This window comes from Urtica dioica, chromosome 8 (assembly GCF_054948205.1).
Source record: "Urtica dioica subsp. dioica isolate 48M chromosome 8, U.dioica_male_clone48M_v1_H2, whole genome shotgun sequence".
NCBI classification, from domain to species: Eukaryota; Viridiplantae; Streptophyta; class Magnoliopsida; order Rosales; family Urticaceae; genus Urtica; species Urtica dioica.
Window position 1 is genome coordinate 27,989,080 of NC_142763.1, and position 23,908 is coordinate 28,012,987.

Consider the following 23,908-nt stretch of genomic DNA (forward strand, 5'->3'; position numbering starts at 1 on the left):
TAAAAACTACATTTCCGGTGAAAAGGAAAGGAAAATTTGGGGATGTGAGTGTTGAAAGTTGAAACATTGGGTTTCTAAAAGGTAGAAAGTTTTAATTTCGAAAGTATGTGCATTTTGACAAAAATGGCCTTCACACACTACAACTTATGTTAACCTAACTCTATAACTCGTTTTCTCTCTGAAAATTCGAAGCAGCCTCCAAATCAAAACTTTACGTAAGTTTCGACAATTTTGTAATCCTCGTAGTTCGTCTTTCGTATCGGCCCTCGTCTTTGCCGCCTCTAGGTCACGTGAAGATTTAAATTAAAATGGGTAAGTGTGATGAACTTCTTTTAAATGACCTTTAATCAGCATTTCTAACACTTCTGTGATGTAAGAGAGAACTTTTAATTAATATTGTAGTGATTTATGATAGTTCGATGAACTTGTGAAAACTGGGTTTTAATTTGTTTTTTCCCGCGGTTGCCTATGGTGAAAAATGTCAATATTTGTTCAGGCCCAATATTTGCGGCCATCTGCGGCTTCCTGCGGTGGCTTGTGGCCCTACGGTATGTTGTAGAGCTATGCGATGTGCTACGGCCTCTTGCGTTGCTCTGCCGCTTGCGGCGACATGCGGTGTCCTGAATGTGTTGCTTAGTTATTTGTGGTCAAAATCTCATTTAATATGTTTGATTTTTGTTTGTAGATTTCCGTAGTGTTATTGTTACGTTCGACGGGACTTGGAGTGTAAAAGATGGGGAAGATTAATGCTCTTAGAGGAAGTAGTACTCATGGTATGAAAATTCCGAACAACGTTAAATTTTATGAGCTATTGCAAAATCGCCGATCACCGCATGTCACAGCAGATAACCGCAACAACACACAAAGACCGCATATCACCGTAGCAACTTACAACAGACCGCTAGTCACTGCAAGTCGCCGTAGATGACTGCAACGATAACATGCCTGGTGCCAACACAAGATATTACAGACTGCTGTGACGAATAACGAGAACACGAATAGACTGAAAACACGACCAACCCAAACACGGTAGTTATTCTCATAATTTCAACCAAAACAAGAGTGAAACTTAAATAAAAACCAAAATCATTCAATAAACTTATACTCACTAAATCACACTCCCAAACTCGAAATTTCTAGAACAATAACCCAAAGTCATTCAAAACCCATAAACTTTAAACTAAAATAAAACACAAAATTTATGCCAAATACACACTTACTTGAGAGACGATGATGGTGAATAGATAGCATGCGAGTATTCGGAGCGTGAGATTCCATGGTGAGGGTGGGATCATGAATCGTCATGGTTCAGTGAAGATGTAGGATAGATTGAGAAAAAAAAGTGACGAGATGAGAGTGCCGAGTAGAGAAGAGAAACCGTAAATTTAAAAAATATAATTTTGTAAAAATACACATACTTTCTAAATTAAAACTTACTACCCTTTAAACAATTAAATATTCCAACCTTCAACACACACTTTCCCAAATTTTTCCAACTTAGAATAAGAGCATTAAGATGAGTAAATAAATGCAAAAAATCAAACGGGCTCATGGGCTTCAATAGACCCTAACACCGCAAAGTAGGAACTAGGAAGTAGGAACTAAACGACTCAATTATCGACCCAATTTACTCAAAATAACTCTTTTCTCGAGGCGCCAAAAAACACGCGACCTAAATATCCAATAATCTCTATCAGAAATAGAGAGAGAGAGAGAGAGAGAGAGAGAGAGAGAGAGTGGATAAGGGAGCGAAAGCGAAAAAGATAGAGCAAGCATAATTTCTCCGGTCGACTATCAATGGCGACCGCCGTGGCAGTGAGCAATTGTTGCTTCTCCGTCCTCAACTCCACCGTCAAGCTCCGCTGCTCTCTCTCCTCTAGCCGCCACTTCTCCACTATCCCGCCCTCGCTCCGCTCCGCTTCGCGTCCCAGGAAGGCCTCCAATTCAACCGCCAGACAGGTCTTCTCTCTAAAGCCCTCTCTCTCATCGCAACTGAGTTTCCTTGCTCATCTCCGATCATTTTCAATTATTTTATCCCCGTGGTGTAGAATGTGGTGGTTAATAAGGAGGTTCGAGCTAGATCGTGCTCTTCCGAGGACGGAAAAAGACCGTCATTGTCCTCCGGAAAAGGAAGAGATGAAGCCGGAAGGCCTCGGACGGCGGCGTATAAGCCGTTCGGGGTGCAGAGGAAGGAGAGGAAAGAGTCCGTGTTCGATTCCAAGGAACAGCAGGTACGATCTTGCATTAATTTCGTTTGAAGAAATGAGTTGTCTACGAGAGTTGATTATGGAGAGAGGTTGTTTGTTTGAATGATTTCAGGTCGATCCGGGAAGTCTTGAAGGCGCTGCTTTTCTTAATGCCGTTGTCAAGGTGAAGCTTTTTTTTTTTTTTTTTTTTTTTTTTTTTTTTCCTTCCTGATTTTCGGTGTAGAGATTTATGATATTTGTATCAAAATGAAGTTACTCAGTTAGTTTTATGCTTCAGTAAAGTGACTATAAAGCCTGAATTTTTGACGTGTTGCCAAGCGCTGAGATTTTGTTATTTTTATTTTCTTTTAAATTTGAAAATTTGGGAATGCATTTAAGTTTGAAGTATTTAGAGTGTGTTTCTTTGATGAATTGGTTAGGTTTATTGTACACACACCGCGCCAGACTATTCTCTACCTTGGCAAAAGCAGAGACAATTCACAAGTACTGGAAGGCAAGTTCATAAGATTCGTATGTTAACTGAACTGGCTACCAATTAACATTTCGTATGAACATGTTAACAAATGGTTTAATTACTGCATTATGCAGCGCTTTCATGATCGGGAATGGGAAACTATTGACAAATGCACATTGCGTTGAACACCAGACCCAGGTGATTCAGAGTATCGGCTTTGACAATAGTACAGACTTAAAGCTCTTGCAAACTTAAGAAAGTGACGTAAAATACATTGTTATATTTCCTGTCTTTTGATACTCTAGGTTAAGGTGAAGAGAAGAGGAGATGATACCAAGTATGTTGCCAAGGTACAGTTCCTTGACACAGCTTTTATTTTTTTTATCAACAACCCTTTGGTTATTTTTTTCAAATTTCTCTCCTAAAACTTTGAACTTCATATTAATCATATTTTTATTGTTTGTTAATTATACGGTCAACGTTTTAGCTATTCGTCTGTTGATATATAATTCACATGTCAAAACCTTGTCGCTGTATGTCCTGGAAATAAGAAACGAGGTCGTAGTTGCTTCAATTTTGTAGCAATTATTGTGCACAAATATATTCTCGTATGGTATCTTTTTTTGTGGTCAAGAGCTCAGTTGGCCACTTCTTGAATTGCACGGTAAAAGGTAGGGCGTCTTACATTTCTCTCACTGTACTAACTGCAGGTTTTAGCTAGAGGCGTTGACTGTGACATAGCTTTGCTGTCAGTTGAAAGCAAGGAGTTCTGGGAAGGAGCTGAACCACTCCAATTGGGACATTTGCCACATCTTCAGGTTTATAATCCTCGTTTTCTTGCAGCTTTCAAGTTTTAAATATTTTTATAAAATTCCTCTAGAAAGAGATACTGAATGTAATCATTGCAAATAAAACTAGCAATCGTGAGATTATCTATCCATTTATGTCCACAGAAGTGTGGAAATAAACTTAGTGCCACTTCCTCATTGATCAGGATTCAGTAACTGTTGTTGGCTACCCTCTTGGAGGAGACACCATCTCAGTGACTAAGGGTGTTGTATCACGAATAGAGGTATGATCTCAAAACGAACGTTGTTCAAATAAAATGTGTTCTTTAAAGCTGTCACTGATATATATTTGTAAATTGCTCTTATTGGCGTATCAATGAATGCTACTTCTTTTTTCTATTAAATTTGAACTGACCTGATGCTAACTGGTCGATCGTACATTCTTGTGATTTTTGAGTGATTAGGTGACATCATACGCGCATGGATCATCTGATTTATTGGGAATTCAAATTGACGCAGCGATAAATCCTGGTTTGTTTCTTCAGCTGTACCATCCAATTTCTATTATTACTTTTCATCCAGTTTAGATTTTGTATAGTTGCAAGCATTTTCTGCCATGATATGTATTGTTGTAGTTGCCCTGTGCTATTGAAGTAATAATTATGCCCTCAAGTTTATTTCTTAAGTCATGACTTATGCTCATATTTTAGGTAATAGCGGTGGTCCTGCATTCAACGACCAAGGGGAGTGCATTGGTGTGGCATTTCAGGTAAAACTTATGTCATACTGTTTGATTCTCCCTTTCTTGTTCTTTGGGTTTCCTCACTGAAGACCTTTGAATGGATTGTGAGAAATAATTATACTTGGTAAATAATTTTTGTTGTTTATTATGCTCTATGTGGGCGTGCATGTGTGTGTTTGTGTATATTTGTTATAATTTTGAGTTAATGCTACTTTTCTTTTCTTTTAATGTTTCAATACTATTTGTTTACAAAACACTACCTTTAGGTTTACAGATCTGAAGAGGCTGAGAATATAGGATATGTAATTCCGACAACGGTCGTATCTCATTTTTTGAACGACTTTGAGAAGAACGGGAAGTACACTGGTTAGAACCTCTTCTACATTCCATATCTTATCACATTTGTCTTTCTTAATTAGCATTGGACATTGAAAAATTCTTATGTAGCAAGCTTAGTACTTGTCCCTGCATTGTGGAATGTCGAATTCTTGATTATATGTGGCGAGCTTTATTTCGCAGGACTATTGTAGAATTTATAAATTTTTAGATGGACATGTTATTTATAGAATATACTTGTTAGTAAATCAACCATTATCCTTTAGATATGCTGTTATTTTAATTAAACTGGTATGAAAATATGAAATGGTGTTAAAGGTCCTTTTATTGGGTTTAATCATCCAAATTCCTCAAATTATTTATAATTTCTCCAACTTCCAGGCTTCCCCTCCCTTGGTGTATTGTTGCAAAAGTTGGAAAATCCAGTACTACGTGAGTGCCTAAAAGTAAAGTCTAGCGAGGTATGTTTCAAAGTTTAACGTGTAGATTTATGCTTGGATAGTCTCAGTGCATCTCTAATTGGTGTATGTCACCGTCGTATTAACCTTTAAATGGTGGTTAGGGGTCCCATTCAATGCTTAACTGGTGTATTTCATGTGCAGGGAGTATTGGTGCGTAGAATTGAACCAACTTCTGATGCTTATAATGTCTTGAAAGAGGTATGTAAATTAAGCTTCCAAATCCTGTATCATTTTCGGACACTCAGAGTTTTTTTATATTAACTTTTCCAAGTCGTCATCTTGCACATTAAAAATCCATAAAAAGAAAAAGTTTTACATGATAATTTTTCTTGGACTTCCTCTCCCCCAAGAGTTTCTGTCATGGTGTTATTGACTTGCTCCTCTGTAGGGGGACGTGATTGTAAGCTTTGATAATATCCGTGTTGGGTGTGAAGGGACAGTGCCATTCCGTTCAAGTGAGCGTATCGCGTTCCGATATCTCATAAGTGAAAAGTAAGATATTTTGATCTTTTAACGTTAGTTGAAGATAGAATCGCTCTTCACATAGATTTTACAAAATTAAGATACAGCAAGGACAATAAATTTCCATTATTTACTGTGAGATTTTCACTGGGTGTCTGAAAAATCTACTACAATATCCTACTTATTTCTAAGTCAATTCACCATTTACCCCATCTAGTCTGTCAGTTGAAGGGTGATATATATTTAATGCCTAAATGGCCTTTGGGACTTGAATCTAATGCCGCAGTGAACATTATTTGTACTGCAATCAAATTTTGACATTTTCATGCGCACTCCAAGTTCTACATTTTATGTCTACGTTTGTCACTATGTCATCCATGAACTTTTACGCTCCGATGCAGATTCGCAGGTGATGTTACAGAGCTTGGTATAATTAGAGCAGGAGAGCTAATGAAAGTTAAAATATCTCTGAACCCACGAGTGCATTTGGTAAGCCTGGTACTTCATTTTTATTTTATTTTATTTTATTGAAGAGAAGCTACTGATATTTAATTAATATAAAAGATTTCAAAAGAGCTTGTTTTAGAAAGATATAAAAGTAGAATTTGGTAAGCCTAGCCAGAACTTGGATTGGATATTTATAGACTTGAATCACGTTTTGAACTTATTTTTTAGCGTCAATTGATACCAGGTCCCTTATCACATTGATGGAGGTCAGCCTTCCTATTTGATCATTGCCGGTTTGGTGTTCACACCACTATCAGAGCCGTTGATTGAGTATGTTTAACATTCTCTCTATGAGTGCATACACTGATTAATTAACATATTATATATTTCTTTTTCCGTGGATTATAAAATAACATATAGAGGTAACTTAGAAAGGATGATAAAATACACCCACAAAAAAAAAAAATCATTCTAATCTCACAAACTCTCTCTATGAGTTATTAATATCAAACACTGAAGTTAGCACTTATTCAAAACATATTGTGAAACGTATAGTGCATATTGTGCACTATAAGACGTTCAAAAGATTCAAACTCTCTCTATGAGTTATTAATTAGCGTATCACAGTTAGAACTTTTATTAAAGTTGTACAACTCTTGTTTGACTACAACACAATTTTTCTATGGCGGCGTGGAAAGCATATATCATCAAGGTAACATGTGATAATCATACCTCATATGCACTTACAGACGTCTAATTGGTTGCAGCGTTATGAGCAGTAAAAATTTGACGATGAACAGTAAAAAAGATCCGTACTTATACTCGTAGGGTAGATATTATATATATATATATATATATATATATATATATATCTAGACCCTGTCTTCTTATATGCATGTTTACCTTTTAAATTTGTTCTTGCTGTTCGAATCTGGACTTAGTTTCTTCTGTCTTTTATTTTTGACAGAGAGGAATGTGAAGACACTCTAGGGGTATGCTATGATGTATAAAGAACTGGTTTCAAACGCTGTATTTACTAATTGAGTTGAAGGAACACTTTCCAGCCGAAATGGATGATTTTTGGTTTGTTTAGCTGATCCCCCTTTTTTCCCCTTGTTCAGTTGAAACTTTTGGCTAAAGCACGTTACTCTTTGGCTAGATTTAGAGGGGAACAGATTGTAATTTTATCCCAGGTAAGTGAAATTGGTAGAACTTTGACATTCCGACATTTTTGCATTACATTTTGCTTATGTGGTACTACTGTTATGGTTGGGGTATGAACTACTACTTAGTTTCGGCTTTCTCTCACTTGATTCAACTTTAGGTCTTGGCAAACGAAGTTAACATTGGGTACGAGGATATGGGAAACCAGCAGGCAAGTTATATGCTAATTTTGACAATTTAAGCAACATAATTACGCTATTTGCTCACACTCATTTCAACTTTAACTGCAGGTTTTGAAGATGAATGGAACTCGAGTTAAAAACATTCACCACTTGGCACATCTTGTAGATTGTATGTGTCGTTTCTCATGATTTTTGTCTTTTTTGTTGTTATTTTTATTATTATAATGATTTTAAGAATTCTTTATTCGCTTGTGCTCTGAATCAGCATGCAATGATAAATACTTGGTCTTTGAATTCGAAGACAACTTCATAGCTGTCCTAGAGAGGGAAACAGCTATGGCTGCTCAGACGTGCATTCTCAAAGATTATGGAATTCCAGCTGAAAGGTCTCCTGATCTCTTGGAAACCTATGTAGATACAGGAGATAACCCAGACTTGGATCAAACTTACGGTGACAGCCCAGTTACGAATTACGAAATTGGTTTTGATGGGCTACTTTGGGCATAATCGCTGCATCTATTTCTTTTAGGGTAATTTAGAATCTTTTACTGCATCAGAAATGGAATAGTTGGACTGTTTCTGGTAAATTTTTTTACCACAGTTTGGTGGTTTCGCATTTTTGGGTGGTGGTGTTTTTATTTCATTTTTTATTATCTTGGGTTGAGTGAGCCTTAGTCAATTAGAGCAGCTCCTCAAAATGTAATTCTTGTTGTGGGATAGAGTAGAATTTATTAGAAGTTGCTCTTCCAAGCCTTGAAATAATTGTAAGACCAAACAATTCGATTCTTTCTTACCGGACAGTTTTATTGTGTTTGTTTTAGACTGGAAGACTTTCGACCTGAAAGCCGTCGCAATGTCTTGTATCATACTTTTCAGTTTTTTGTTTTTTATTTGTAATTTAGCATTTCATTACTCTTTAGGCTAACATTGTAGAATCCAGTGATTATGCTGAACATTAGAAAGTGGGAGTAGTCTAAATTAAATCCGAGATGTGAAATGACGTCTATGAGGCATGGCAATATTCTGTGAAGGTTGTTCAATGCTATATTCTATCGATAAGCAATAAGCAATGTGTTGCAGCGATCAGATCATTGCCACGATGTCATGTATGATGATATCATTGATCCACGAAATGGTCCGGAATTAAAAGCCCTATGCCAAGCAAGTCAATTGGGATGTCACGTATTGCCGGATGAGACTTTGACACTACTTTTTGTGACCACATAATCACTATCGTTGGTCTCTTGAACGAGATGGAAATGATGAGTGTTGAAATCGACAATGAGTCTCGCGTGGATATGATTTTGATGACTTTAACATAACTTGAAGCTCAACTATTCATTAAGTAAACTTAGTTGTACATTGATTGAGCTCATGAAGGATGAAGGAGTTGTCGACTGTTGAGAAACTTCTGACAAAGCTAAGAAAAGTTATAAATCCCAAGTTTATGAGAACTTGGGAATTTTATTCCTTTTAATATGAAGGATTCTATTTTCCTTTCTATCTTATTTTCTAGGTTCTAAACGCACCCTTAGATCATCACCAGATCTCATAAATATTTTAGATTTTGTAATTCAACGTACACTTCGCTCTTACTCTAGTTGCAATCCAACTTCCCTCCCACTCTCTCGAAAATTTGATGAAAATTTGGTGCGTAACTCCATTTGTCCGGAAAGTTAAAAAACTCTAATTTTGGTTATTCATCGTTTAGAACCCCTCACACTCAAATTTAAACAACTTTATTTCTTGTTATAGTTCTCGTGTAGTTGTCTTGAAGGACGTGACCTGTCATTACAATTCTTAACGAGGATCGCGAGATAGTGAATCGTCATAAGTTAAATAAAATTGAACCCATAGAGATGCATGATTTCTTGACCTTATATTATATGTCTTGTGATTATAGTTAGGGTCTTATAGGTATATAGGCACCTAACATCCATCATTTTGCAAAATAGCCCACTTTTCGTGAATTTTTGGTAAATAATCATCACCAATTATTTACACTAATGAAATGACGAAAGAGGCCAAACCAAATTCCGCTTTATTTTCGATTAATTGTTATTAAAATTTCAAAATCGCGTATTAATTAAAAATTGCTTGAATCGAGGCTAAATTGATGCACGGCATAACCACCTACACGCAACATTCATTATCCATTCGAAACAGGAAACAAAACAAAAGAAAAAGGCAAGCAAAAAAAGAAAAGAAAAAAGGAAAGCGAAAAAGAAAAAGAACAAAAACGAAGAAATTTGAACATCGGAATCAGAAATCGCCAACGAACAAGATTTGTATTTTATTATTGACTTCAGTTTTTTGTTGTAAATGCAATATATTTAATATTTTCATGTATTCATAGTTTTTTAGGGTTTTTTTTTATTCTGGAAATTTGGGGGTCTAGGGTTTTGATTGCAAGCGTTATTGGTGAAATTTTTTATAATCTAACATCATTGGGGATTCGTATTGCTATTTTTGACTTTTTTTTGTGTGCTTTAAAGTAATTAATTTTAGGATTTACAATTGTTTTGAAATTTTTCTGTGTATTTGCGAGGTTATGTATTATGGATTATGGAGTTTTGATTTTTCTTGCGTTAGTTGGACTTATTCTAGGTAAATTTCCACTGTTGGCCAAGGTTTGGTTAATTAAGATCGTTGAACTGTTGGTTACATGAAAAAAGGAAAATATATCAATTATTAAATTATCTGTTGAAAATGTTATTTAAATTTATGTAAATATGTATGTGTAATTCAATTTACTACATATGTAGGTTTGTTTAAAATATTATTTAAATTTTTGTAAATTATTAATTTATTTACATTTATTAATTGTGAACTTATTTACAGAAATTTACATATTGTATCGCAAATGAGAATGAAGTAAACGAAAGCTGCTCAACACAGTCCGAAAACAGAAGGGGCTACAAAGAGTGGATTGGAGGCACCAAGGATATTTACATATTATAGCTGTTGAATTTCAAAATGTGTTAAATTTGTTTAGATGTTTACATTTTGATTGTGTTGAATTTCAAAATGTGTGTATGAAATAGATTATTTCTACACAAATATGGATGACTACTTTAATATCTATTATAACCGGTTGAAATCAATTTACCATTAGATTTTTACAAACAATTTACAATGTATGACTATCCAGCCATTGTGAAAACCATGGAAGAACGTACGGATGTTTGGTGAAAATTTTGTAACATGAGCACCTTTCAATTTGAATTTTTTAAGTTGAATATAACACGTAAAAAAATCTCAAAATCAATTATATATTGTTAGTTAATTACATAATATAATCCACGAAGATATCATAACTAATTGCTATTTAATGGGGAGTATTCTTATTAAAATCGAGCTAAAAAATCTAAACAAACATTCCAAAAATAAAATTCAAATTAAACACAAATTCCGAATTTAAAATTCAAAATTTTAAAAATATTGTCTTACATAAACTGTCGATTTAATAATCAAAATTAAAAATTAACTGCCTCATAAAATACGGAAATAAACTGAATAAAACGGGCAAAACTAGAATAAATAATATAGCCAACAGTTGACATGTCATGCCACGTCCGAAAATTAGCTATTTACAAAAAAAAAAAAAAAAGGATGGCTATGTAGAGAACGTCCAAGTCTATGTTGGCTAGTTAGCTAATTATTTGTTATAATTATTATATGCTAAATATTTCTCATCAAAATGTAAACCAAATTGCATGGATTTTTATAATTTCGCCTATGATTGTCATACAACTCTAGGTTTTTCTAATTTCAAATAAACCGATCCAAAAATATAGCTCAATATACATTTCAATGAATATAAATTTGCATGATAAAATATGTAATACACTAAAAATTTGATATCTCATGCATAAATTAAAATGCAGAATCCAGTGGTGAACTTACGATCCGTGGGATAATTGACCCAATCAACATAATAAGAAGCAGACAACTCTAAGGGTGACGTAGATGGAAGCGAAGATTGTGAAATTGAGTACCTCGAAGGTACATGAGTATACAAAGGAAAGAGGCCCCAATGAACTAAAGAAGGAACGTCGATTATCTTGTTAACCACATGAACAATATGGGCAATAACTAGGCGACTAATAGTAAGATAAACCAAGCTGGTTACTACCATGCATTATAAGTTGGAATAAACAGAAGGTCCCATGTGATGGAGAGTATCGAGCGTTGGTTTTAAGAGGACTATCAACGGTCCTGTTATCGATGAGACGTGCAAGATCAAAGAGATTCATTATATACTTTGTCTGAGATAAGAGATAGCCCTTTGAGGAAGAGGCCACCTCAATATCTAGAAAATAATGTAGAAAACGAGTCAACTCACACTTCAATGGTTAATTCCATCATAATCATTACCAATAACAACCATATCGTCAGCATACAAGAGTAAGAGGGTATGAGCTATACTTGTACGCTTGATAAATGAAGTGGAATCGTGATGACTAGGAAGGAAATCAAGAGAGGTGATAAATCTCTCTCGAGCATCTAGTAACCTAAAACTATGTCGGAATTTTATCTCTCGATCTCAATTCCTAAAAACAAGGCAGACATCAAACACAAGAACGCTTAAGCGACTCAGTAACAACCTAGCTATATCTATCCTAAGAATGTATTACAATAATTCAATTAAAAAGCATAATCAACTTAATATTTCTCAAGCATCAAGTCAATATAAATTCATGAACGAGGTAGCTAATCACATTCAAGCATTAAGAACATAATTGAATTAAGTAAAACAATGTAGAACGAGTAAATACTTCAATAAAATGAATTTAAATCCATAACCTTGTTCAAGACTCGCTGCACCATAGCCTTTAAAGGGAGTAGTTCATGGCATCGAGAGGAACATAAACATAAAATAAACTAAAACAAACCATGAAAACTAAATTGAAACAAAGCATACGTAAAAGACAGTTCCAAGGAGATAGAAGGAAAAACGTTGAATCGCAGTTTTCAATCGCAACGAACAATGGTCTTCTTCTCCAGTTGCCTTCTCTCCCAACTAGCCAAACAACCTAAGAAAAACTAAAATAAAAGCTAAAGTGTATTTTTAGGATACAAGAGCTGATTATATAGGTTTCCTGCTGATTTTCGGAGTGATCTGGGTAGTTAAAACTGATCCGATTTCTCAAAATGATTCCAAAATCTTTAAATTCCTGTTTTCCTGATGAGAGCTCATGACACGCAGAAGGAGTTCTCGCGGCGCGCTTCGAAACTTTTCGAAAGTGCACGTAGCGCAAATATGGTTATGGGATTTTCGGTGACATTTGGATGACACCTCACGAGCGCGCGGAGAGAGGCTCGTGCCACGAGGTAGAATTTTCAATTCCTCGGAGAACGTGCATAACGTTCTGGGATTGCCTGAAAGCTCTATGCGGCGCGCAGAGGCTCAGATTTTTGTCCCTTCGCGTCTCATGCACCGTTATGACCCGTTTCGACTCCAAAGAGGTTATAGAGGCTCTTTTACTCCTTTAAACATGTAAATCATCATAAACACACTAAAACCATTAAAAAACACCATATTCGCTAAATTCAAGCCGAAAATAAGATTTTAACGTGCAAGAAACGCAAATATCAATCTTCACCGTCCATAATGCACGGAAATATGTCCCACACAGTTTGTTCAAAGACGATCCAACAATTGATGAAGGTGAAACTCAATTTCGGCGGGGTTGGTCAGTACTGTTTTGAAAAAAATAAATTCGCAGTGACATATAAATTTAAAGGGATCAAAACATTATTTCCACTCTTCAGAATGAACGAATGTGCGTCACGAACATTCTGCTCAAATTTTGTGACGGTTCAATAAGATGGGAAAATTCAATTTTAGGGCTAACACCATGTTAAAATAAAAAGAGAAAACGTGATTTCGAGATAATATTCAGTCTTGAGAAATACACTAGTCTTTGAATATATATGAGGGTCAAGCGATCATCTAGCCTTTTTCAAGTTTTGGCTTGGAAAAATAGCTAAAGTTTCTAAAGTTGAGGTAAACTAGCCCAAAATTTTAAAAAAAATCCCAAAAATACCCTTATTATAAACCAAAAGACGTGAGTCAAACCCTAAACGATCTTCATCCTCTCCGATCCAAATCCTCGCTCCAGAGACTCCTAACTCCTTGTCCTCGTCACCCTCTGCGAGTTCGACGACGTAAAATCATCGTCGTCTCCGGTGAGCCGATTCGCCAGGACTCCGGAAGAGCTCCGACGATTTTGCGACGCTAGAGATCTGTTCACCATCGAGTTCGTCGATCTCTTCCGTGATGTGTACGGCGACCTAGTCGTGATGCTAGAGCGGCTCAGTGGCCGGATGAGACGACTTGATCAGAAGCTCCGCCGGATCCGAGCGTGATCTTCGTTGCCACTTTCGTCACGGTGCTGATCTGCTTCGTGGTGGACTTGGCGGTCTATAGATCACCGTCGGAGATCGAAGGACGGCGATTTAGAGACCATCCCCATCGATTTTCATCACCATCATCTTCGATTGCCATATCCATCGTCGTCGATCCTTTGGTCAATGTCGTCGTCGATCCTCATCACCATCATTGTATTCTTCTTCTTCTTCTTTTCTTCTTATTCTTCTTCTTCTTCTGGTTCATAGAACAGTGGATTAAATTTTTTGAAAGAAAAATTAAATATTTTGATACTTCTTTGCCTTATCGTTGCAAATGACTAGACTTCAAATATTTTGTTGCCTTTTTTATGGGGGGATTAAATATTTTGATGACACGATAAAATTTTTGAAATCATGTAACTTTTTGTGTGTTTTGAAATTGGATTAACAAAATTGAAGGCATGATTAAATTTTTTAAAAATTTGTTGTCTAGTTTTGACGATGGATTTTTTGAAACTATTTGATATATATAAGAAGTTCATTAAAAAAAATAGTGGATTAAAATTTTGGACACTTGGATTAATTATTTTAAAATCTTGAAAAACGAGTTCACTCAAACATTAAGAGTATATTAGTATTTTTACACTATAAGTGACTAGAATGCACTAACTTATAAAACGTTGACTATTTTACTAAACACTTAATTTGAATTGGCTAATTTGTAAAAAAAAAAAAAAAAAAAATCCTTTATACAATAAAAAAAAAACAGCAAGAAAAAGACTAAGTTACCTTCACAAGAGAATAATAACGATACTAATAATAGCATATGTTTTCATGCAAGTTATAACAAACTGACAACAAGATATCCATTCCATTATTGGGAGTCTTAATTTTTTTTTTCTTCTTTACATATGGCAGGATATATATAGTCACACGTAAACATCAATCTTTTATACTTTTTTCATCACGTACTCAATATGATTGGCGACGTTTACAGCATCAGATTTCGCACCATAAAACCCTCTTCTGGACAGACCGACACAGTAGAATCCATTCATTCCCTTCCAATGATTAGGGTAACTTGGCTTTGCAAATCCATCATCACTCAGCAGATACTCGTCTCCCTACAAAAATCCACCAAAATATATATATATATATATATATATATATATATATATATATATATATATAATTGCTGTTTGGTATTAGAAAATGATCCTATATGTGAAATTTCAGGTTCTAAAAAAGAGTACCTTGAGCCACAAATGCGTGGATCTCTTGAAGCCGGCCGGTGCAATCAATAAACAATTGTGTCACATTGATATGATTTTCCATTCTTCAACAACACATTGTTTTTATTTATGCTTTCTATTTCTGCCGGTAAGACCTGTGGTTGTACATGTAAAAATTATACAATCAGAATCGGCTTTCAGAAAAATCTTCCGTCAAGCTATTTATTATACACAAAGATTACATATATGACTATTATTTTTGTAATATCATATTTAGGGATTGATATACTGTAAAGTTTTTAAAAAAAAAACTTATAGTAATTGTTTGAAGAAATAACTTTTTTTTTTCTTTTCAAAACACTTTTATAACCGTAATATTTTAAAAGTATATTTAAAATTTATTTATTAAAGACCTACTAGTTTGGGAAATATGAAAACTGACTTCAAAGCATAAAACAGGCTTTCAAATTGGTTTATTATATATAAAGCCTCTTATTGATGGAAACTTTTAAATATTGATGGGAATTGAGTGTACACCCTTAAAACCAAACATAGTGAGTGTTAAGGGTGTGCCAAAAACCGAAAAATTGTACTGAGGGTAACGGTCGAGATAGAGAGAGAAGAGGTCTCTGGGGAAAAATTGAGCCTGAAGTCCCGGCTCCAACTATTATCACGCTTGTTTCTTCTTCCTTCATTTTTTTTGTTTTCACTCTTTGATACTCTCCCCTCTAATTAGTACGAAGGTAAGTGATGTCTTTAATCTTTATATATTTATTTTTGGGTGTATGTAAAATGTAATGAATCAGATTTTCTGTCGCCCAAATGGTGTCTTCTACACTGTCCCTTTTGTTCTATAATGACACCTCATCATTACATTTATCCTTACGTTTTTGCTTATTAACGCCGTTAATTCACTGTCTTTTTTAATTGATTTATTTATAGTTGAAAATTATGAGTTTCAATCCCAAAACCCTCATAGTGTGTCGTTCAGAACAGAGTCTCAGACTCCTAGTCCTCGAGATTATTGGTTGCCACCGAAGCTTCTCCAACGGTTTCATAGACGACAATGAACTTGCTTGTTTCTCATCTCCCGAGCAATAAAAACTAATATACTAGTTTTGAAAAATAGCTCCCTAGCTAAATAATCAATTTAAAATAGTCAAAGTTTGTCCTAATTTAATGAAATAGTTAAAATGTGCAGTAATTTGATTTCAATAATTTTTTTGACTTCGAGATTAATTTTTTTGAAAGTGATAAATTATTTATAATAATCATCAAAAAATTTAATCTTAACTGTTAAAAGTATTTTGAAAACGTAAATTTGACTACTTTGTTGAAAAGTTGAAACTTTGATTATTTTGCTAATTAATAAATTTTAAATGTTGTATAATTTTTTCCTTTGAAAAATAGGATGTGTATTTACTCGAAGGAAAAAAAGGGGGGGGGGGGGGAGGGGGAGGGTTGAAATAATGATTGGGGACAGGAATTGGGACCCCCCAAAGGTGGACAGGAATTGTAAGGTGAAATAATTTACTGTTAACGTTAAGGAAAGAGAAATTTCATTTTATATACCTACAAATTAACAAAATATCGGAATTAGACCTCAGACTTTAAAAATATCTAAAAATGGATTTTTTTTCCCAATTTCGGACATAAATACCCTTTTGAATAAATACACTCATTTCACTTTCACTTTCTATCTTTTCAATCTCTATTTCGGTCTTTCATGTTCGATTCCGACGAGATATAACTAAATTCAATGAGATACGAGGGAATCCGACGAGTTATGATAACATAAAATGACAAAATTTTCCGTGAATTTGACTTTTTCATCGTAAAATGTTCAAAAATGATTGGGGGACAGGAATTGGGACCCCCCAAAGGTGGACAGGAATTGTAACGTGAAATAATTTACTGTTAACGTTAAGGAAAGAGAAATTTCATTTTATAGACCTACAAATTAACAAAATATCGGAATTAGACCTCAGACTTTAAAAATATCTAAGAATGGACTTTTTTCCCAATTTCGGACATAAATACCCTTTTGAATAAATACACTCATTTCACTTTCACTTTCTATCTTTTCAATCTCTATTTCGGTCTTTCATGTTCGATTCCGACGAGATATAACTAAATTCAATGAGATACGAGTGAATCCGACGAGTTATGATAACATAAAATGACAAAATTTTCCGTGAATTTGACTTTTTCCGCGTAAAATGTCCAAAAAGTATGAATTTTATCGTATAGCATCGTACATTATCGTATGGCATCGTACGTTATAATTATAATGTACATTATAATTTGTATGAATTTTATCGTACGTTATAATTATAATGTACATTATAATTTGTATGAATTTTATCGTACATTATAATTAGGAAAAATGGTACGAAGTAGCCAATTCAAACTATGACTTTTGCAAAATAGTCATAGTTTCATTAGCTATAGCAAAATACCCAATTGAGAGTACTGCGATTTTTAATCCTGTCTCGATTAATTGTAATCCAGCCTTCATAAAACTTACATTCTGTCTTTATAGTTCGTTGGGATTAAATTTAATCCAGCCTAGATTAATCTTATTTTGGCTAGTTTACTTACAGTTGGCAAACTATGGCTATTTTGCAAAAGTTTAAGTTCTATTTGACTATATAGCCGCTTGACCCTTATAATTATAATGTATCGTATCTCATCGTGCGGCATCGTATGACAGTTATAATTATAATGTACATAAGTTGTATGAATTTTATCGTACATTATAATTCTAATGTATCGTATCTCATCGTACGGCATCGTACGACATCGTACGTTATAATTATAATGTACATCATAATTTGTATGAACTTTAATGTATAAAATTCATGAATTTTAATGTATAAAATTCATACAAATTATAATGTACATTATAATTATAACGTACGATGCCACACGATAATGTACGATGCTATACGATAAAATTCATATTTTTTGGACATTTTAAGCGGAAAAAGTCAAATTCATGTGAAATTTTGTCATTCTATGTTATAATAGCTCGTCGGATTCCTTCATATCTCATTGAATTTAGTTATATCTCGTCGGAATCGAGCGTGAAAAATCGAATGAAGGATTGAAAAGATAGAGAGTGAAAGTGAAATGAGTGTATTTATTCAAAAGGGTATTTGTGTCCGAAATTGGGACAAAAGTTCATTTTTAGATATTTTTAAAGTGTGAGGTCTAATCCCGATATTTTGTTAACTTATAGGTCTATAAAATGAAATTTTCTCTAAGGAAATGCATTCATGCACGTTGTCCTACTTCTTAAAATTAAAGATGCACGTGATCACTTCGATCTTTTCTCTATATATCATGCTCTTGAGTAGTATAGGAATTATATCTTTTTCTCTTTAAACTTTCGGTAATTGTTTACGTATTATCCAACAAATGTTAAAAACATCTTGGATATTTTAGATCATAGTATGCCCCAATCATGAGTCATTTTTACACACGCCTAATTCCACACGGACTAGTTCTAGATGCACCATTTCGCAGTTGTGGGATTTGAAGTCTGTCTTTATTTTTTTTTTTTTTTTTTTTTTTTTTTTTTTTTTTTTTTTTTTTTTTTTTTTTTACTTAAGGTTGATCTGAAGAATCACACCAAAGACAGTCTTGACAATTCGTAGTTGAAAAATGTCGATTTAGATTTATTGAGATAGGCTTCAGAATTTCGTAACGAAATTAAATCTAATTTTCGAAATTAAGATTGCAAATACGTAAAAGAGAAAAATGAGATCAAATGATAGCTCCGAGTTTGGTGTTGAGAATGAGACAATCACAAAGAATTAATAAAAAAAATATATGAATCAATAAAAAGCGTGCCTAGGAAAGCTTAATAATCTTATATTTATAGTCGTAGGGGCAATTGGTGAGCTCTGATCTTCTCGGGGACACGTCATGTGTTAGTTGTGGGGCTCGTCGTTATCTGAGAAGACACACGTCGTCGAATATCCAGTCTTGAGCGAGGTGGTTACGAGGTGGACATGGTGATGGATATGCATTATCCGAATCTTCAGGAATGCAGTTACGCCATTTGAATGAGCGAGCTGGCCTACCTCAATTTGAGGGTCATCCCGCGAATACGCGCGTTGACCTGATCGAATTCGGTCCAATTCTCAAAATGAACCGATTTCGTGAGACTGGGCCCAATTATGGTTATAGTGGACTCAAACCTTTCCTTATCGATGGAAAGACGAAGTCAAACATCAATACTTATTATGAGTTTTCTTCGATCATATTATTTCACGCTAACTTTCAAATCGAAGGGACCAATGTGAACAACGGAAGAAATTATCCATTTGGGATCTGCGGTACTCTCTCTGTCGATATATGGTGGAGAGTGACTGCTTGCTTGTTGTCAAGGCGCTCAATGACAAGATTTCTCCACACTGTCGATGGAACCGTGGTGGATATTCAGAATCTTCTTTTTTGGATCTTGGATGTTGGTGGTTGGTGTTGTTTTATCACTAACGGCAGGATAAGGCCGCTCACATTCTAGCTCGAAAAGCTGTTTCTTTTCACTCCAACTTTAGTTGGATTTTAGAATGTCCTTGTATTGAGCATATTGTTTTAGTGAATTGACTGCTGTTTAATGAGAAGATCTATTTGTGCTTTAAAAAAAATTAAACGTATATACACTATATTTATTAAAAAAAAATCAAACAACTAGAAATAATTATAATATAATAGAATTTAATTTTTTTTAAGTTTAGCTAGAAGCTCACATGGATATAGTATTCTTCTGTACACGTAATAGAGAGATGGATAATTATATTTGATTTTGAATTAAATAAAATATTTTTGTGGCGTTTAAGGTTTGTTCGAAATCAGTAAAATGCAAGATAATGAGAAAATTTTAGGGAAAATGAAAATGAGAGGAAAAATTAGAATTTCATGTTGTGTTTATGAAAAATCGGAGAGAGAAAATAATGCGATAAATGAGAAAAAAAAACACATGACTTCTATATATAAAAATTCGGATGATAATTTTTTTTTATTAATTTTTCATATGAAAAATGAAATCCCGCTTTTAGTTATAAAGTTTTGCACATTTTTCTTCGACTCAAAAAACGCAAAGAAAATACGAGTGATTCTATCTCCCCCTTCCATCCTACTTCAAACACACCTTTAAATCATAATCAAAGTTCATAAATATAATTGATTTTGGAATGCGACACATGCTTCACTCTTGCTCTAGTTGCAAGTCAACTTCTCTCTCACTCTCTCCTCAAATTTGGCGTGAAGTTCTAGTGCTTGGAAAATTTGAAAAATTCTAATTTTGGTTTTTTTATTTTTATTTTTATTTTTTATTTAGAGCACCGCACTCAAATCATGTCGTAACTTGTCATTGTAATTCTCAACGAGGATCGTGAAATAGTGAATTGTCATAAGATGAGTAAAATCTGATCATAAAGATGCATGATTTTATGACTATATTATAGTTGTTATATGCAAGGATTTAAATGCCGTTTTTGTTGTTGTTTCGAACCTCCTGATTTACGGAAAACCGTCATGCCGATCGAAAACCGAACGGAAAATATGTGGAAATGGCAAATGAAATGCCGTTTTTAAATGCCGTTTTCGATGGAAAATCGACGTGCCGACGGAAAATCGAACGAAAATAATGTGGCGAAACAAACGAATACATATATATTTGTAAATATAGTCCAAATTTGAATATATATATATACCTTAATATTATATATGTGGATATTAAATCTCTGAATATATACATGAGCAACCATATAATAATGTCAACATGAAATCCATCCACTTTTTCTAACCATACAAGTTCTCACCATGCATCACGTGTATATGATATTGGCATGGTATTTTCCCACACAAATATACGTGAAGAACGTTTATCACACCGAGTTCGTTTACATACATATGTACGTGAAGCTCATTTAAATACTCCAACAATTTAAATATCAAGTAAATCATAAAATTCATTGAAAAACACAAAAACACAAAAAAAAAAAAAAAAAAAAAAAAGTTGCCGGCAAAAATGGTGGTTCGCCGGAAAAAATGGTGGCTCACCGGAAGTTCCGGTGATTCGCCGAAAGTGACAGAAAAATTTGAAAAAAATATATATATATTAGATTACAACATTTCAAACAACTTTAATGAAGGACATTATGTTTAAAAAAAATCAATTTATAGACCAGATCAAGGAAAATAAAATCTGGGTTTTTGGAAAAATAAATAAAATACAGAAACTCGCCGATTTTCTCTACCCGTCGCCGAATTTTTGTGGAAATCATCTTGAGAAAGTCCGATTCTCGCCGATTAGCAATGACATGCCGTTTTCAGCGACTTTCGTGGGAAAAAAAAGGGAAAACGGCATCTCTATGCTTTCTCCGGCCGTTGGACCACCGAAAACGGCTTTTCCGGTGAATTTCGGAGAATTTCGCCAGCTTTTAAAACCATGGTTATATGTACAGCATTATTCATCAAAAGGTAAACAAAACTGCATGGATTTTATAATTTTTCCCACGACTAACATACGACTCTAAGCTTTCTTAAACTAAAATAAACCGATGAAAAATATTGCTCTATTGACAGACAAAAATATTAATGCAATTATCCGACGAAGAACAATAAGTTTCAAACACAAGTATCAGGCACTTAGAATTTCATGTTGTGTTTGCAAGTTATGAAAAATATGAGAAATTGAAAAGAAAAAAAATGACACATAACTGACCCCTATAAGAAAAATTTTAGACAAGTTTCAATTAATAATTTATTTTGCTCAAATTTTCTTCAATCCAAAAAAAAAAATAAGAGGGATTCTAGTTTCCCTTCCATCTTATTTTCTAAGCTGTTCCAAACAGATGCTTAAATCATAATCAGATTTCATAAATATAATCAATTATTTTGAAATTCAACACAAGCTTCCATGTCGTTCTAGTTGCAAGCCAACTTCCCTTCTCACTTCTCCAAAGTTTTGGTACGTAACTCCATTGCTTCCGAAAGTTGCAAATTTCTAATTTTGGTTCTTCGTCGTTTACAACCCCACACGCTCAAATCTCAAACAGTTTTATTTCGTGTTGCATAGTTCTCATGTAGTTATCTTTACGTGTTATAATTCTCAAGAAGGATATATATGTCAAAAAAAAAAAAAAAATCTCAAGAAGGATAGTGAGATAGTGAATTGTCCTGAGTTGAGTAAAATCGAAGTCGTAAGGATGCATGATTTGATTTTTAACCTTATATCATATATATATATATACATATATGTCGTGATCATTATATGTTAAACATTTAAAAAAAAAAAACCGTAAACCAGATGGATTTATAATTGCGCCTATGATAACCCTACGTTTTCTAAATTCAAATAATCTTTTCAACAATATACTTCAATAAACATTTCAATGGAAAAAATGGCATGATAAAATATGTAGTAGCCTGAAATTATTTTAACTCGTGCATTGAATAAAAAGCATTTTTCCTTGTATATAGATGTTCGAAGATTGAAATATCTCAAACGAACGATGGCTATTATATGTTTTGATAACTCCTCACTACTAGAGACATTTATTCTTCATTGCTAACATCCGGTGTACAATCAAGTATAACCGAAAAATATTTTGCTTCTTTGATTGTAGAAACAATTGAGAGTTTCACCTCGTTTGCCATCAATTGAATCAATTCATTTTGAATTTTGTGACTCAAATAATGATAATTAATTTCCTTTTTCGAGATACGGCGAACATGTTCTTGCATCGTGGGATCAAACTCTGCAAGCAATTCTATCATCTGTAGAAAAAGCTCATTCCTCTCTTCATATATTTTTTCATTATCCCCGCGAAATGCCAAATTATTTCTCCCAAGCCTTTTTACAACAGCAAGTATCATTTGTAGAACATGTTTCCAATGCTCCTTTTCTTTGTTGATATGTTCTTGTAAACTCGAATCAATGGTGGACACTTGTTTAAGCCTTTTTTCCAAATCCACCCAATTAGCAATAGCGTCAACGTGTAGCTTACTTCTCTCGTGGTTATAAAGTCGTGCAGAAATATTATGCCAATCATTTAAACCTCCATCACCTAAGAGGCCTACATTATGACGATTCGTTGCAAATAACTTACAGCAAAAGCAAAAAACTTTATCGATTGAAGTTGAATACACCAACCACCTCCTGTCTTGTCTCTCTCCATTCGGTAAAACTCGCCAATAATGACTTGAAGAGAAACTTCTATCAGACACATCTTTAGGAAGTCTCATATCAACGTTTCTTTTAGGTCCTTTTTCAACAAGAAAATCGATAAGACTTTGATTTATTTGCTTCCAATTCGCCGGATCATCCTCGTCAAAACAAATGGAACCTACTTCATTATCGTGTTCTTTTTCTTTATCCTTCTCATTCGGGGTCACATTCTCGTTCTCATTCTCGTTTTGACTAGTTTGTTCGTTCTCAATCCCGACTTCAGCTCTTGTTTCATCCGTAACCGCATCTTTTTTAAAATACTTATCGAGAGAACCAATTTATCTCTTCTGTAAAACTTCTTTTTTCTCTTTTTCTTTTCTTTTTTCTGCACCCGACTTGTATCTTCTAATTGAACTCATCAAATTAACTACTGAAAACAATTAAAAATAAGTTAATAAATATATAAGATAATGAATAACAATAAATAATAATAACAAAATGTCTTTAGAGTAAACTAGGTTGTATCTTAAAAAAAGAAAAACACCTTTTTTTTTTCCAATCCCTTCCTAGGTAGCAAGCAGACGCACGCAGTAACAGTTTTCCAATTGATCAATTGGAAAATTCTCCCCAAAAGCAAGTTTTCCTAGCTAAATTGGAAAACTAGGAAATCAGTAACAAGTTTTCCCCATATAAATCAGTAACAGTTTTGCAGACGCAGTAACAATTTTCCAATCCCTTCCTATGTAGCAAGAAGAAGCAGACGCAAGAGTAAAACTGTATGAAAATTTGGGGATAATTTTCTAATTCCTCACCTTGATTTAGCAAGCTCGGTCGGACTTGACGCGCGCGCGGAGGAGATGGCGCGGAGGCAGGTGTGGGTCGCGCGGGGCGGAGATG

The 23,908-nt window shown here is 34.2% G+C and overlaps 1 protein-coding gene across 3 annotated transcripts; it reads left to right on the forward strand.

Moving 5' to 3' along the window:
- Positions 1–1,667: 1,667 nt before the first annotated feature.
- Positions 1,668–8,155, forward strand: DEG2 (DEGP protease 2). Of its 3 annotated transcripts, none has more exons than XM_089622935.1 (21): positions 1,668–1,959; positions 2,049–2,231; positions 2,320–2,370; positions 2,627–2,700; positions 2,796–2,859; positions 2,967–3,011; positions 3,372–3,479; positions 3,656–3,733; positions 3,914–3,980; positions 4,160–4,218; positions 4,458–4,557; positions 4,909–4,988; positions 5,130–5,186; positions 5,377–5,480; positions 5,852–5,939; positions 6,142–6,227; positions 6,865–6,901; positions 7,019–7,090; positions 7,222–7,272; positions 7,352–7,412; positions 7,509–8,155. In XM_089622935.1, the coding sequence occupies exons 1-21, from the start codon at positions 1,798–1,800 to the stop codon at positions 7,748–7,750; spliced, it is 1,869 nt and encodes a 622-aa protein (XP_089479061.1). In that variant the 5' UTR covers positions 1,668–1,797; the 3' UTR covers positions 7,751–8,155. The 3 variants fall into 3 exon arrangements, with proteins under 3 accessions (XP_089479061.1, XP_089479062.1, XP_089479063.1); XM_089622936.1 differs by having other exon boundaries at positions 6,865–6,889; XM_089622937.1 differs by having other exon boundaries at positions 2,067–2,231.
- The last annotated feature ends 15,753 nt before the right edge of the window (positions 8,156–23,908 follow it).